The sequence below is a fragment of the Budorcas taxicolor genome, chromosome 1, assembly GCF_023091745.1.
Source record: "Budorcas taxicolor isolate Tak-1 chromosome 1, Takin1.1, whole genome shotgun sequence".
Lineage (NCBI taxonomy): Eukaryota > Metazoa > Chordata > Mammalia > Artiodactyla > Bovidae > Budorcas > Budorcas taxicolor.
Window position 1 is genome coordinate 125150224 of NC_068910.1, and position 15560 is coordinate 125165783.

The window sequence follows — 15560 nt, forward strand, 5'->3', positions numbered from 1 at the left end:
AAGTGGTTGATACTAAAGGACTTGGGATTTGAAATGTGTAATCTGAGCTTTTTTCTTTTTCACCTTCATCAGCATCATCATTATTATTGTTACCTTCAGAGATGGTAGTAAGAAATCTGATGAAAATCATACAGCCCTAAAGTCCTTTTAGCTCAGGCTTAGCCTGATACCACTGCAAGAATTCAGGAAAACAAACTGATGTTAAATAATTGCTATACTGTTTTCCCTCCTCTGTGTTCTGTTATTTCCGTTCTCCAGGTCAGTTTTGCTTTTATGAGTGAGAGTGCAGTCTGAAGTCTATCATGGTACATGAATATCTATCTTCCTGGGGTTCCATCTTCTCTCTTTGGCTGTTGAACACTTGATTTTTTCTGCTTAGTACTGGGCCCACAAAACTGTGACAGCCTTGAAATGAGCTCAGAAATACATTCTAATTTTCCATGATTCTCTCAAGCAATCCCATGGAAAGTGGAACAAGGGTTTACAGGATCACAGGACTCAGCCACAAGGGTAAACTTAAGCTCTAGGCTTGAGGATGCTGTGTTTGTGCAATTTATGGACTTTTCAAGGAGAAAAAGACTTCTGTCCAAAGGTCATTTGCCAGAAAATGGCAACTTGGCTGTGTGTACATGGATAAAATAGACCCAAACCACCTGTTTATATTTTACAGATGAAAAACCTTATTTGGGTAAATTAGTGAAGTGAACTTTAGTATTAAAAAATCATTGAATTCACCTCTGCTCTTTAGCAGCTGGTTCAGCTCACTTTTTTTCAGGGTTTTATCTTCATAATCAAAAACTATTTCCCAAGTTTTCTGCCTCTAGAAGATCTGGATTCTTTTAGTTTAAAAAGATGAACAAAAGCATCAGGTTAGTCTGCAATTTTCTCCCCCATTTCATTTTCACATGAGCTTGGGTGTCTTTGAATTACTGTCAGAGAGAGGAGGCGTTAGAGTACACCTGGAGAGCATGGCCAGCCCATGCGTAAACACGTGCCAGAGAGGGAGGGGTTGTTGTTCTGTTTTAGATTGATCTCCTCATTCCTGTAGAGACACAGAAAGGCAACATGGAGAGTGGAAAGAAGCCTGGACTAGAACCTAGGCTTGCTGGAATTTAGTCTCTGTTTGGTTGTGTGGACTTCCCATCACACACTATCTTTCTGAGCCTTGGTTTTATTATAAAATGAAGGAACAACACATTAGAGATCTAAAGAGTATTTCTTCAACTTGGAAAAGAAAAAGGCCAATTCTAACCCAAACAGCCTATTCATCACAAATGGGTAGTATGAGGACCCAAGTGTATTTTCATACCTTTAATCCTTAAATTGCTAATTTCAAAATTGTAACTCATTTATCTAATATATGGGTTGGGGGGTCAGGATTAGCAACCAGAAATAGAAACTGGAGGTCTAATTTTGACTCTTAACCAGAGCTGTGGCCTGGTCAAATGTCTGTACCCCTTCGAGCTTTTTCTTTCTCATATTTTCAAATAAGAAATTAGTTTAAAATGATTACCAAGTTTCCTTTTAAAATTCTTTCATTCTGTAATTGGTTATGTCAATTGTTAGAGCACATGAGTTCGGAGGTTAATGTAATGATTAGAGGTAGTGGTATGAGGGAGGTATTTGTACAGAGACGGGGCATTGAGTAAAAATTAAGAGCTTGGAATTAAAGTTTGACAGACCTGAGCTCAAATTTATTCTCTGTCCTTTAGCATTAAGAGAGCTCATTACTTTGTCTAGAGTCCCACTGTTGCAATATTGTCATCTAAACATGGTGGAACCAGGTGCAGGGGGGATCATTTGGAGATTGCTGAAGGAACCCAGAGATAGCCTGCACTAGGTTTGTGATAAAGGGGATGGAAAGGAATGAACAGGACAGATTTGAGATGGAAGATATGGGCTGCAGAATGGACAAGATTAGATGTGAACAGTGAGGGAGGAGTATCAAAGATAACACCCAAGTTTCCAACCTGAGTATCCACGTGATGCCATCCACTGAATAATGTTAGTTCCCCATCTTCACCACTTTGCTGTATTAGGTTAGGCTCTTACATTGCTAATAACCCTACAATCTGTAGAATGTTGAGCAGAGGGCTGATCTTGTTTGTGAGTCTGTGGGTTTGTTTAACTTCTCAATTTGTAAAATGAGTTTTCACCAGTGTTTGTGAGTTTCTGGAGCTACCTGGTTAACAGTGTGATGACCAGCCCTAACCTGGGCCAGACTCCATGTTTTCCATCGCCTCCACCCTGGAGCTCATAGTTGGAGCACCTCAACATATTAATAGTCCATGGTGGAGGTCTTCCAGCCCTCATACAAGTCATACAAGTCCTAGCTGTACAGTTTTACGGAAACCTTCTTCCTCACTCTGGATGTTTCCTTCCGTGTGGTGGGTGGGAGCTTACTTAGCAAACCTCCTTGTTCTGGAACCCAGGGGGTGATTTTTCTACCAGAAAAATTAGGGAAGAACAAACTTGGTCTGTTTGCTTCATCTCTCTTCTTTCTTTCTTCTGGGACCAGACTTCTGGTGGGGATCAGAGGTTCTCTGCTTCTCCAGACTGATGTCTTACATAGGCTCTCTCTTGCCTGCTCTCCTGTGGGCAGGCCTGTCCTGGTCCAGAGCTGCCATATCTGGGGAGGTGGATGGGGCACGCCAAGTTATTACCTCTAACCACGTTGATTTCTCACAATAGGGGCAATTGGGCCTCCTGTATGTCTCTTTTACTAATTTCTCAGAACCTGAATAGCTAAGTAGTAAGCTATTTATTGGGTTTCCCAGGTGGGCTAGTGGTAAAGAACCTGCTTGCCAATGCTGGAGACATGAGGCACAGGTTCAATCCCTGGGTCGGGAAAATCCCCTGAAGAAGGGAATGACAACCCACTCCAGTATTCTCGCCTGGAGAATCCCAGGGACAGAGGACCCTGCCAAGCTACAGTCCATAGGATCACATAGAATAAGACACAACTGAAGTGACTTAGAGCATGCACACGCACACACACACACACACACACACACACACACACACACACACACACAAGCTATGTATTAGCTCCTTAGAGATGCCAGCATGGTGAGGGTGGTGTTGAACTAGGGTTGAATACTTTTAAATGCATTGATCTTGGGACAGGATTAACTGGTCAGTTATAAAGGCCAAACACTTGTTCTTCTCCTTGAACATCTAGGAAGTTTCTCATACCAAGGTGTAGTCACAGAGAATGATAAATGTATGAATAGTTCATTACTTCTAGTATTTCTCAAATGACACAATGGTCTATTCCATTCCATAGCTTATTGGAATGAACATTTCAAAATTCATTTCTAATGAACTTTGTATAGGTGAGGCTAAGAAAGTTATTACAAATCATATCGTGGCATGTCTAGTATGGTTAAAATAATAGATGTCCTCGCTCAAAATACAGTTATAATTAAAATGTGGCTTAATAAAAATGCTGCACAGAGGCCCATTGTTATTCTTTACATGACTTTGCAATAGCTTACAATTGTCAGAGGACTCTTCTGGTTATTACTTTAAAATTTTGGGTTCTGAAAATATTAATAAGGGCTTTTTCTCATATCACCATCAACAAGACTCTTTCAACTAGAATGAACATGATAACAATGATAGTGGCCTAGCAAACAGAATATCACTCATTTAATCTTCCCAGTGTTTGGAATAATAGTATAAAGGAGCAAAATTCTTAAGAAAAGATTCAATTTATAGACATTTACCATGTGTCAGCACTCCCCTAGGCTTTATTTATTCTTTTCATCTAAATAGTAGCCCTAGAAGTAAGGATTATTAACCCTATATTATGAATGAGAAGGCAGGTCTGCAGGTTAGTTAATTGTGCAAATTCACACAACCAGCATTTGATAGAGTATATATTTGAACTCATGTTCTGAAGCCCATGCTCTGAACTTCTCTGTATTTCCATTTGAATGAGTTCCTCTGGAGAGAAATTAACTCCTAATACGCAAGAACACCATTTCGGAGAGCATGCTGGTAGCTTAAAAGGTAGATGTTACATATTTCAGCTATCATAAGGCACCCAAAATGGCACAGCATGCACTGGGACAGTGGCTATAAACCCACATTAGAAATCAGGATTCGTGGGCTCAATCGCTGCTTCTGCACTTAGGTTGTCGCCTCTTGAGGGGGACAGGTTAACTTCTTAGAGTCTCTCACCTTTGAATGGAGATAATAAGACCTTCCTACCTGTCTCACAGGTTTGATGAAAAGACCAAATGAAGTCTCATATATCAGAGCATATTTATCACCTAAAGAGATTACATTTATTATTATTATTTTTACTATTTCTCACATGATATCTTGGAAGGAAAGAGGGCTTTGGAGTTAGACCTGGGCAGAGTCCTGTCTCTACCACTCACAGGCTATTTGGTCTTATGGCAGACAATGCTGACATTTTCTGAGCTCTGTTTTTGTCCTCTGCATGGGATGATTTGATTATCCCCCCGGGTTAATGTGTGATGGTGGGCCAACTGGGTGGGGAGCAGAGAACATCGGCAATAAGAGCGTCATTGTTTTCAGAGAATTTAAAAATAATAAAACTAAAAGTTGTCTTTTTTTTTTTTAAAGATCACCATGTACCAGCAATACTAAACCAAATATACCAAAAACTGTCAGTGATAAAGTAGGTCATTACTCCTTTTGTGGAGCAGGCCAGGTCCCATACACTCTTCCTTGGTTGGCCACTGTTGGTGAGGTGATTACAGTGAATCATACAAAATCTCCAATAGAGTCTTGGTACTCTGGAGGTTTGCAGGAAATGGTGGTTATTGCTCACATTGCAAAGTTACAGTAGAAAATTGCAGTACTCTCGATTCTCACTGAATAGTTCATCTGACAATCCCATAATAGATTCACGGACATTAGGATGTATCTTCCCTGGTGGCTCAGATGGTAAATCATCTGCCTACAATGCGGGAGACACGGGTTTGATCCCTGGGTTGGGAAGATGCCCTGGAGAAGGAAATGGCAACCCACTCCAGTATTCTTGCCTGGAAAATCCCATGGACCTGAGGATCCTGGTAGGCTACAGTCCATGGGGTCGCAAAGAGTCAGACACGACTGAGCGACTTCACTTTCACTTTCACTTTACTGACATCATCCCCAACACAGAGTAAACTGCAGGTTGTCATGGAGAATAGAGAGGTGTAGCCATGAAGTTTTAGAGAAGGTAGCCAGTCTGGTTTCATATTGAGCAGTTATTTTCCTCAACTTTTATCATTGGATGATGAATCAAAGTATCGAAGAGTTCAGTTAAAATACAGATACATTATCTGGAGACAACGGATGTGCCTGGTCACAGTTGTGGAAAATATGGTAGGTAACCTCGCTTCCTTTAATACATGGCTATTGAATGTACGGGTGAGCTTTAGAAACGCCAAGGTCCTGTGTCCCACAGCACCTGGTTGGGTTGGTTAGCTCTGACACCAGAGTGCAGGTAGAGCTGAGTTCAAAGGGAGAAAAGAAGAAAATAAAAGTAACAGAGTGACAGTGTGATCATAGTTGGAGGGGTAGCCGTGGAAAAGCTGCAGGCAGGAATATGAGCTGCTCGATGGGTTCCGCAGCAGCAGGCCTGACAGCTGGGGGCAGATCTTGAGAAAAAGTTCTCCAAAAATAGGTAAACCATCCAGTATAAGAAGACTCCAAATAAAATTCAGCCCTCTGGCAGCCCACTCCATTGTTCTTGCCTGGAGAATCCCAGGGACGGGGGAGCCTGGTGGGCTGCGGTCTATGGGGTCGCACAAAGTCAGACAAACTGAAGCGACTTAGCAGCACAGCAGCACTTGCTGAACACTTACTATGCAGTAGACATTATCCTTGGGATACTGGGTACTAGGATAAGACAAACCCATGAGTAGCTACTTTTAACTCTCCGTGAGAACTGAAATTGAGGAATTACATCTAGAACCGGTAAATGGAGGACAGCTGTCCTTAGGGTTGGTATCTGGATGAAACTGGTAGCTAAATTCTAAGATATGAGAAAATAGAAGTCGTGCCTACTGAATGAAATTTTACTAAGTTTATTTAGTTGAAGAGATTTCAGGTCAATAATTTAGCTTCTGTAAATTCTGGGACCTCCTACCACTTAGAAAATAGATTTTGCATGTCTAATGCAAATGGCTGTGCACAGTGCTGTATCAGCTGTGGAGAAGGATTATCCAGTGAAATCGCTCAGTTGTGTCCGACTCTGTGCGACCTTGTGGACTGTAGCCTACCAGGCTTCTCTGTCCATGGGATCTCCAGGCAAGGATACTGGAGTGGGTTACCATTTCCTTCTCCAGGGGATCTTCCCGACCCAGGGACTGAACCTGGGTCTCCCGCATTGGAGGCAGATGCTTTAACCTCTGAGCTAGCAGGGAAGCCCTGGATTATCCAAGAGGAATAAAAAGGAGAGACTGTAAGATCCAGCTTGTGAACTAAACAGAGGAAATGTTTTGTCTCTCTTGTTTACTGCTCTAGCTTTCAGTGCCCTGCAACAAATATCTGTTGGCAACTGAGTAAATGAATCAATGAGATGCAAGTAAGAAAAAATTACCAGCACTGGGATTTTTTTTTTAAGTGGTACTCTGAATCAGTTTCATTATGATGATCTATTCAGCCATTAATTCTCTTAGTCATTCTGCTCCCCTGACCTAATTGCAAACCGTGTGCCTTGAAACGGAAGCGGAATCAGCTTAAAGAAAAGGCCATCTTCACAGTACAACAACCACTCGTGCTCAGCCGTGGCCAGCTCTTTGCGACCCCGTGGACTGTGCCCACCAGGCTCCTCTGTCCTTGGGATTCTCTAGGCAAGAATGCTGAAGTGGGTTGCCATTTCCTCCTCCAGGAGATCTTCCTGACCCAAGGATCGAACCTGCATCTCCTGCATTGGTAGGCAGATTCTTTAGCCACCTGGGTAGGCAGGCTTATATGAGGTGATGAAGGTGATGCTGGAAATTTGTCAGTTTCGATGAATTTTGCTAACCAGACCTCAAACTGTAATTTCATCTTGGAGACTTCATCTTTTTAATACAAATGCATTTAAGTACGGTGAATTGTTTGAACGGGACAACAGGTGCAGTGCCTAGTTGTTTTAATATAATATAAACACAGCTTAATGAAGTGCTGGTAATAAGGTGTTCCCAAAGGACACTGACTTAGAATATGCTTCTTGATTTGTGACCAATAGCAATGTTCAAAGTCTGGAGAAATGTTAAGAGAGAGCAGAATTTACCTGTGAGCGTGTGGGTCACCTATTCATTCAGTAAATATTTACTGAGCAATTTTTATAAAGCATGTGTTAGGTGCTGCTGTTTAGGACAGACTGGCTGACTAAGCTCATTTTAGTTTTCTGTGTAATTTCTTATGACATGTCTTTTTAGCATCTTGGGGCTCTGTACATATTCTTCTGTGCTTCATTCATCACTTGGAAAAGCTCACATTTTTATAAAAGGCTTTTCTTGAAAATTATCAGTATTTTCTTCTGTTCTAAGTTACACTTCAGGGACAGTCAAGAAGGAGCAGTGTCAGACTAATTGTGCTAATAATAATAGGACCCAGGCGGCTGGCTTTGATCTAGGGAACCATCTGCAACGCCGACCGCTTTGATGTTTCACACAATGGAAGCATAAATATTTTCCATGTACTCCATGATTGGACTTCCAGAAATCTAATTAAGATGAAGGTCAATTAAGAGAAAATAAAATCTTAACTCCGAAAGTCAGAGAAGAGGTGGAAGAGGACGGCATGGCTGTATGTACATAAAAGAAGCTGGCTAACCTAATTATAAACTTATATCAACACCAGAGAAATTGCCTTTCATGTGAAAAAAAGGTCCTAAAGCATTTTATAACATTGAGATCATTAATGTGTCTTTGAAACACACCCAGGACTGGAAAAGAATAGTAATACTGGCATTTCAAATCTCTATTACTTAAAAAATAATCACAGACAGTGACAGGATAAAAACACTTCAGACCTTATCAAATGCAGCCCCTTGCTTCTTGGAAATGAGTGCCATAGATGATACAGTGGCGTTGTATCTGTAGATCCATCGAAGTCTGGTGTGAAGGGGATTTCGCTTTCTGTTTCAGAAGGCTGCCAGGCTGGAGAAAGGCCATGGGAAAGAGCGCAGCCCAGAATAGACCAGGTCACCTAAGGCAAGTTTCCTTGGTTCTCTATGCCTCTGTTTCCAAATTTTAAAAATCAGACTAAGGATGATTATCCTATGAGTTTGCTGTGAGGATTAAAGCTCAAATATAAATCCCTTAGTACATACTATGAGTTGAAAACACCTGTTCCTCTTTCTCCTAAGGAAAGGCATGGGCTTTAGAATCACAGAATGGAGTCTGAATCCCTTTTCTCACCCTTGCTTTCTGTGTCACTTTGGAAAGGCAATTATACCTCCTTGGGCTTTAGTGTTTCAAACCCTGAAACAGAGTCATTGGTATCTACCTGGCTAGGCACTTCATACAGAACCAGCAGCACCTAGGTCAATGGCATGGAAGGCTTAAGATGGTGCAAAGTACCTTATCACCGTCCAAAGCATATTTTCAAATATGGGTTAAGATGTCTATGCATGTGTGACTGTGTGCTTTTGGGCATGTGTGTATATATGTCATCTGTGCATCTGTGTCTGTGTGGAGTATGTACTTGTGTGTGTGTGTGCATGTTAAACACACAGGAGAGAAGAACTGACAGGACACACTTTTGTCCCTGTCACTAGCCACAATTATGTGATGTGGAACTTGAATGACATGGAAAGTCACTCCTCGCTGAACAGGGTAAACGAATTCTCTTTATTCCTTTGCTGGGTGACACACATCATGTGGATCTGCCCCTGCCTCCCCCTCTTCTCTTTTGAACTACATCTAAGGATCCTTTCATCTGAGAAGTTCAAAGTATGCCCACTTACCTATGCATCTTACTGAAATCTTCCTTTCTAATCTGCCCATACTTGGGGACAAATACATAACCAATATTAACCTATCAGGTATCCCCTGTCTCCATCAGGGACACATGGTATCTGACCACGGTGGCTTAAGTTTGTTTCCAAGGCCAATGAGCTCAATGGCCGAGGATAAAATATGATCTTGAATTATTCTCTTCTGACAAACAATCCATTAAGATGGAAATTCCAGCTAAAGCAGATATGAACTGTTGTTTTTGCCAAAGTGGTGTGACCTTGGTCTTCACAAAGACCAGAAGAGTGATTGCCTGAACTGCTCGCGCTGTCTGATCATGTTTCCTTACTTCTATAGTCCGAGTAAAAGACAGAGTGTATTGTTAAATGCATTATGGGTTATATTTAGAATTGGTACAGTAGATTTATCAAATTCAAAGGCCAAGTCCTGCCCTCGGATATGTCCAATGTACAAATGTGCACCCCTGACCAGAGGAGCATCTGCTTGGAATGCAATGTTCTCTTGCTAACAGGATCTGTAGAACTCGCGGGGGGTGGAGGCGGGCCCTGGGCACATGGCCTCTGCCGGCTCCTGCCATACTCACAGTTCACAGTGACCTTGACTTGTTTGACATCCGCCGAGGAGACCTCATTGGCTGCTTTGCACTCATATTTGCCTGACTGCTCCCTGGTGATGCCGAGGATCTCCAGATATTCTTCTTCTCCTTCAAATTCTCTTCCTGAAAAACAGAGGTTTGCATGATTTTTTTAAGTTTAAAATATGCAGCAGATCACTTTTTTTTTTAGAAGCAATAAATCCACATGGCTTTTCAATAATTTGATAGTGTTCTTTGTCTGAGGTCAGGCTCTATGGATGCAGACCTCAAGACAAAAAGTCATGTGAAAATGATCAAGGAGGCAGTGTTCTCAGGAAAAACTGGTAGGGGAGTGGGGAAATGGGATCTGGGAGAGAAAGGAGCCAAGCCAGGGAGCAATGCCAATGCCAAATCTTGTTTCATAGCGGGCAACCTGGCTCAGTCCCCCAGGGAGCTCTGGGCACAGCATGGAGCCCAGTTCCAACCTGTCCCCATCAAGAGTCAAGAAACTGGAATGTTTATACATCACACTCATGAGTCACTGGTTAAAGGCTTAGAGCAAAGTGGGAATTGTGGGGAGGGGCATGCCAGTTGTAAAGGGCTCAGAGGGGCAGCCCCAAAGGGCTGAATCATCCATTAGACCACATTGCAAATCACACTTTCCACTAAAGTTGTTATTAGGACAAGCTGCTTCCTTTCGAGAAGCTGTCAGTCTTCTCTCCCAGCTTATGTGGAATTCTGTTCACAAAGGTCATGTCCGAAACCCTGTGTTGTAGTTATGGCTTCCTTCTTCAGTACCAAACTACATCATCCATGAGACTTTCAGGGCATGGACCAGATCCATGAGAATGTGCTGCTGACGGCTCATTTTGTCACATGGTGGGGTGGGGTTGGCTAGGGAGCTAAATATCACTGGCCTAATTCACTGGAAGCAGGGGTCTGGAGGCCCATTTTGGAAAGCTGCACAAAGCTGGATGTGTCCATTTTTATAAAGAAATCTCAAGATAGTCAGGTTTGTTAATTAAATTACTTTCTTTCTGCAGGTGCAGGGGTGAGACATAGAGGGGGAGGAAGAGAAAAAGGCGAGAGAGAAGGTTAAGAGGAATGGGGATTGAGTAGGGAAGAGTTTGGCCAGAAAGTCCTACAGACTGCAGCTAAATTCAACTTCCGTCCCCCTCAAGTTACCAACGCCACTGCTGTTGCATTAGAACAGAGTAGCTGGGAGGGTCCTAGGGGACACAGTCCTGCCATTGTGAGGAGAACCTGCTCCTGGTCCTTCTACACTAAACGGTACTGAATAATAGCTCTGTTCAGATACTACAGGCTGCTTTCCTTTTCTGGAAATTCTCTGAAGGCCAAATCAACATAACAGCCAGCCAGCAGAGAGACAAATTCACTGTCTAAATATGTCAGCTAACTCTGTTAACTAGGTTCCAAATAGAAGCTAGTGCCTCTTTGATAACATCCTTTAACACAGCTGTCAGCTCTTAGGTTTCACGTCTTCTGTTAATTGTCACTATCACTAGTTTTGAGGAAACTTTGCAATCCCAGGAACAAAAAGGCAATAGTTATAATAATTTGGTTTGGAGTCCTGCACATTATCAAGTACATGCTTCTACTGAGAATTTTATAGAATTAGTCTGTAAGTGCCTAGCTGCATATGGGCTTCCCTGGTGGCTCAGTGGCAAAGTATCTGCCTGCCAATTCAGAAGACATGAGTTCCATCCTTGGGTGGGAAGATCCCCTGGAGAAGGATATGGCAACCCACGCCAATATTCTTGCCTGAGAAATCCCATGGACAGGGGAGCTTGGTGGGCTACAGTCCATGGGGTCAAAAACAGTCATACACAACTTGGTAGCTAAATGACAACATGTAGCTGCATATTACAGTATGCATAGGAACAAGTTCCATTCCAAGAGCATGTTCCTAAGGCCAATTTGTCCATAAGTTCAATAAAGTTAGCCTAGGTACCCAACTAACATAATCAGCTATATAGTAATGTAATGTAATGTGTTTATAATACTTTTCACACAAATAATACATAAAAACAGAAATAAAGAAAACATTTTTAATCTTACAGTACAGTATCTTGAAAAGTACAGTACTATAGGACAACAGCTGGCATACATCTGTGTACAGGCAAGAAGAGTTACTGACTGGAGGAGGAAGAGAAGATGAGAGATAGGAGTTGAAGAGTCATCAGCAATAGGAGATGAAGGGCAAGCTGCAATTTCACTCATGCCTTATGTGACTAGACATGCAAGGGCACATTCACATCTTTGAAAGTTTGCAACTTGAAGGTTTGTATATAGGAGACTTACTGCATTTATAAAATGCTATTTTTTTTCTTCCTTTTGTTTTCACCTTTTTTCTCTCCACACTCATGCAAGTAGTCAGATCTGACTTCTCATGCCACAGAAGTTGAATGTGGTAAGAAAGAAAACAGAAATCTTGGAAAGGGTGACAATCTACTTTACCGGATTAGCTGGGAAGAATTCGGGCTTGGAGGAGACAAAAAGATCTTTCCAGCATCCTTGCAACCATGAACTTAGAGTCATGCCAACTAAGTGATGCTAAGAATCTTTAAGCTAAATATAAATACTCTGAAGACAAATGGCAACAGTGACAACTGCAGACTGAAATAGGACAAAGCTCATTAAAAATCTGGAGTGCAAAAGCGGGATTTACAGTAAAGACAGCATTATTGATTTTGGGAATAATGGTGGATTATAATGAAAAAAGAATTAGAGATGAGTTCAGAATAGTTTGGGGTTTTTGCCCTGCTCTGCTTCCACATCCATCAACTTCATTCCTAGGTACAGAGTTGTTAGTAGAAGAAAGAGAAAAGGACTATAATTTTCTTATAAATGGCCAACAACACTGAATTCTTTTCCCATCCCATAAAGTAACTAGAAATGCTGGGCAATGAATCCCTATCTTGCATTTTCTTTCAAGTAGTCATGTATGGATGTGGGATTTGGACTATAAAGAAAGCTGAGTACTGAAGATTTGATGCTTTTGAACTGTGGTGTTGGAGAAGACTCTTGAGAGTCCCCTGGATTGCAAGGAGATTGAACTAGTCCATTCTAAAGGAGATCAGTTCTGAATGTTCATTGGAAGGACTGATGCTGAAGCTGAAACTCCAATACTTTGGCCACCTGATGCAAAGAACTGACTCATGTGAAAAGACCCTGATGCTAGGAAAGATCGAAGGTGGGAGGAGAAGGGGATGACAGAGGATGAGATGGTTGGATGGCATCACCAACTCAACGGACACGAGTTTGAGTAAACTCCGGGAGTTGGTGATGGACAGGGAGGCCTGGTGTGCTGCAGTCCATGGGGTCACAAAGAGTCGGACATGACTGAGCAACTGAACTGATCTTGCATTTTGAGTTTCTGAAAGGTATAAACCAGTTCCAGGCATCAGAAAGATGATTTTTAGCAAGAACCAAAGCCCTGTCCATTTGGGAAGATGGCACCTGTGAGAATAAACACTGCGGTGAATTAGGAAAAAATAAAGTAACATTTATTGGGTTTGGCATCTGGGATTCTCATATGAATACCAATGTAGGTATTCACCATCTCATTTTTTCCTGATGGTGTGTTAGTCACTGAGTTGTGTCTGACTCTTTGCAACTCCATGGACTGTAGCCTGCCAAGTTCCTCTGTTCATAGAATTCTCCAGGCAAGAATACTGGAGTGGGTTGCCATTTCCTTCTCCAGGGGATCTTCCAGACTCAGGGATTGCACCTATGTCTCCCGCATTACAGACAGATTCTTTACCATTTGAGCTACCTGAGAAGCCATGAAAAGCAGATAATAAATCAAATCTTCATGGGATGAATTTTCAATCTGATGTGTTTAGGAAGAATTCACCCAATACTACCTCAGTATAAAGGGGGAGTCTTCCTTTAAATGTCCTACCCATAAGGCAGAAGGGTCATTTTGTTTCTCCCATGCTAGCTCTCCTATGCTCTGAAGGCCGCCTGTCTCTCCGGCACACACTGTGCACAGCTGGTCCATCAGAGCAGGGGATTTTCAAGACGCTAACCAAATATAGTTAAGAGAAACTAGATGGTCTTCCCTCATTCAACAATCGTGACAAAAATTTAAAATATCAAATAATATCTCTGGGCCCTTCTTGTCATTCTTCCTTTATCTCTTGGATCCTTCAGTGGGACCTCTTATCCTGCCACTTTTTGCTAGTGTATTTCTCTTGTACCCACAGGACACTATGCCTACAACACACAATCTCTCACTTGATCGTTTCTCATTAATCCACTGTGATTTGAGAGGAAATGGGCTTTTTTTCAGTTGCTAGAAAGTCAAAAAACCAGACTATAAATTCCTTGGAGACTGTGTCTTGCAATATCCCCGTGCACAGCATGGAGTCTAACACAGACTGCTGCTGCTGCTGCTGCTAAGTCGCTTCAGTCATGTCCGACTCTGGGTGACCCCATAGAAGGCAGCTCACCAGGCTCCGCCGTCCCTGGGTTTCTCCAGGCAAGAACAATAGAGTAGGTTGCCATTTCTTTCTCCAATGCATGAAAGTGAAAAGTGAAAGTGAAGTTGCTCAGTTGTGTCCGACTCTTAGAGACCCCATGGACTACACCCTACCAGGCTCTTCTGTCCATGGGATTTGCCAGGCAAGGGTACTGGAGTGGGGTGCAATTGCCATCTCTGTAACACAGACTAGTTACTCAATAAACATTCATTGAGTTAGCTTAACTGAAAGAGGAAACAACAGCAGAAACTAGGGTCAGATTCAACACATCATCTCGCTTATGGGAGCCAACTATTGGGAGGTAATTTCCATACCTTCTGTTCTTTCTGTGACAGAAGCTGATGTGTGCATTCACTCCCTTTTAACGATGCTAACAAAGAACAATTTCACTGGGGAAGGATGGGTGTGCTGAGTATTGTGCTGTTGAAACACTGGATGGGGCATCTCTGGCAGTGTCCTGAGGATGTATCTGCTGTGGGTATTTATTATTTCAGGAGAAAGTGCAAGGCCCCAGGTAGAAATGGGCACAATGTCATTTTTTTTTCATCTGACCAACTGCAGTTTCTTGTTTCAAGGCATGGACTACAACACATTTATCTTAAGTTGCAGAATTTTAAAATGCACTCAGATCTTGTTCCCCTCCCTTGGCCCTCATGTGTCTGTACCCTTCAGGGCACCTATTTTCCCATTCTTTCAGTTTCGGCAGACTAGCTGCTCTCAACCCAGGGGTCCTGTCACCATCTCCCTCTACTCTCTCAAAAGAAGACTCTTAGACCAGAGTCTGCCACTCCACCTGTTGGTAAATTCTCTGATGGAATATGGGCCCTTCTCATATTAGCCATAGTGTGGCTAATATGGGCCCTTCTCATTCCTATCATTTCAGCCCTGGTATAAATGTTTACTTGAAATGCAAATTTCAGTATTTTGGTATTTTAAACATCTCAACCTATTTCCACAAGCTTGCTCACGTCACCGAGTGTTATATTTATTCTGGGATCTGGCGTTTAGTTTAAATCTCCCTTTGCTTGCTGTGCTTTTGTGTCTCCTGGCAATATTCAGCTACCAGGCTAAATAACTTCTCGTCCTCCTCAGTGAATGTACCTTTCAAACTCGTCACATAATTAGCATATTGCCCCTTAGCCACTGTTTACTCAAGTTGTACATATTAGTTCTTTTAATATTTCTTCGTACGTCAGAGAGAAGGGCCTCGAGCTAATGGCAGGAGGAAAATGTTCCCTTCTGTGTTCCCTGATGTAGAGGCAAATCAGTCAGGAATAATGCCAATTAAAGTATACCAGGTGCTACCCTCTGAGTACAGTACCTTCAGAGGATCGTGCTTTGGTGAAATCTGTAGAGTTCACATCCAAGATGTTGATTTATTTAGATTTCCAAGGTCAACCAGGCATTTGGAAGCAAGCAGCCATTTGAAATTAAACACATGGCCTTGGTGTTTCTCTCTCTCCACCTTCTTTCCTTCTTCTCCTCTCTCCTCTACCCCCCTCCCCTTCAATATGCATACATACAAAGGGCTATGCATACATACAAAGGGCT

The 15560-nt window shown here is 42.2% G+C and overlaps 1 protein-coding gene across 1 annotated transcript in view; it reads right to left on the reverse strand.

The window, feature by feature from the left end:
* The window catches only part of LSAMP (limbic system associated membrane protein), a 694888-nt gene that overhangs the window by 36450 nt on the left and 642878 nt on the right, over window positions 1-15560 (reverse strand). Inside the window, exon 4 of the mRNA XM_052642698.1 lies at window positions 9514-9648. Coding sequence (XP_052498658.1) covers window positions 9514-9648 — 135 coding nt within the window. The remainder of the gene's footprint in view (window positions 1-9513; window positions 9649-15560) is intronic.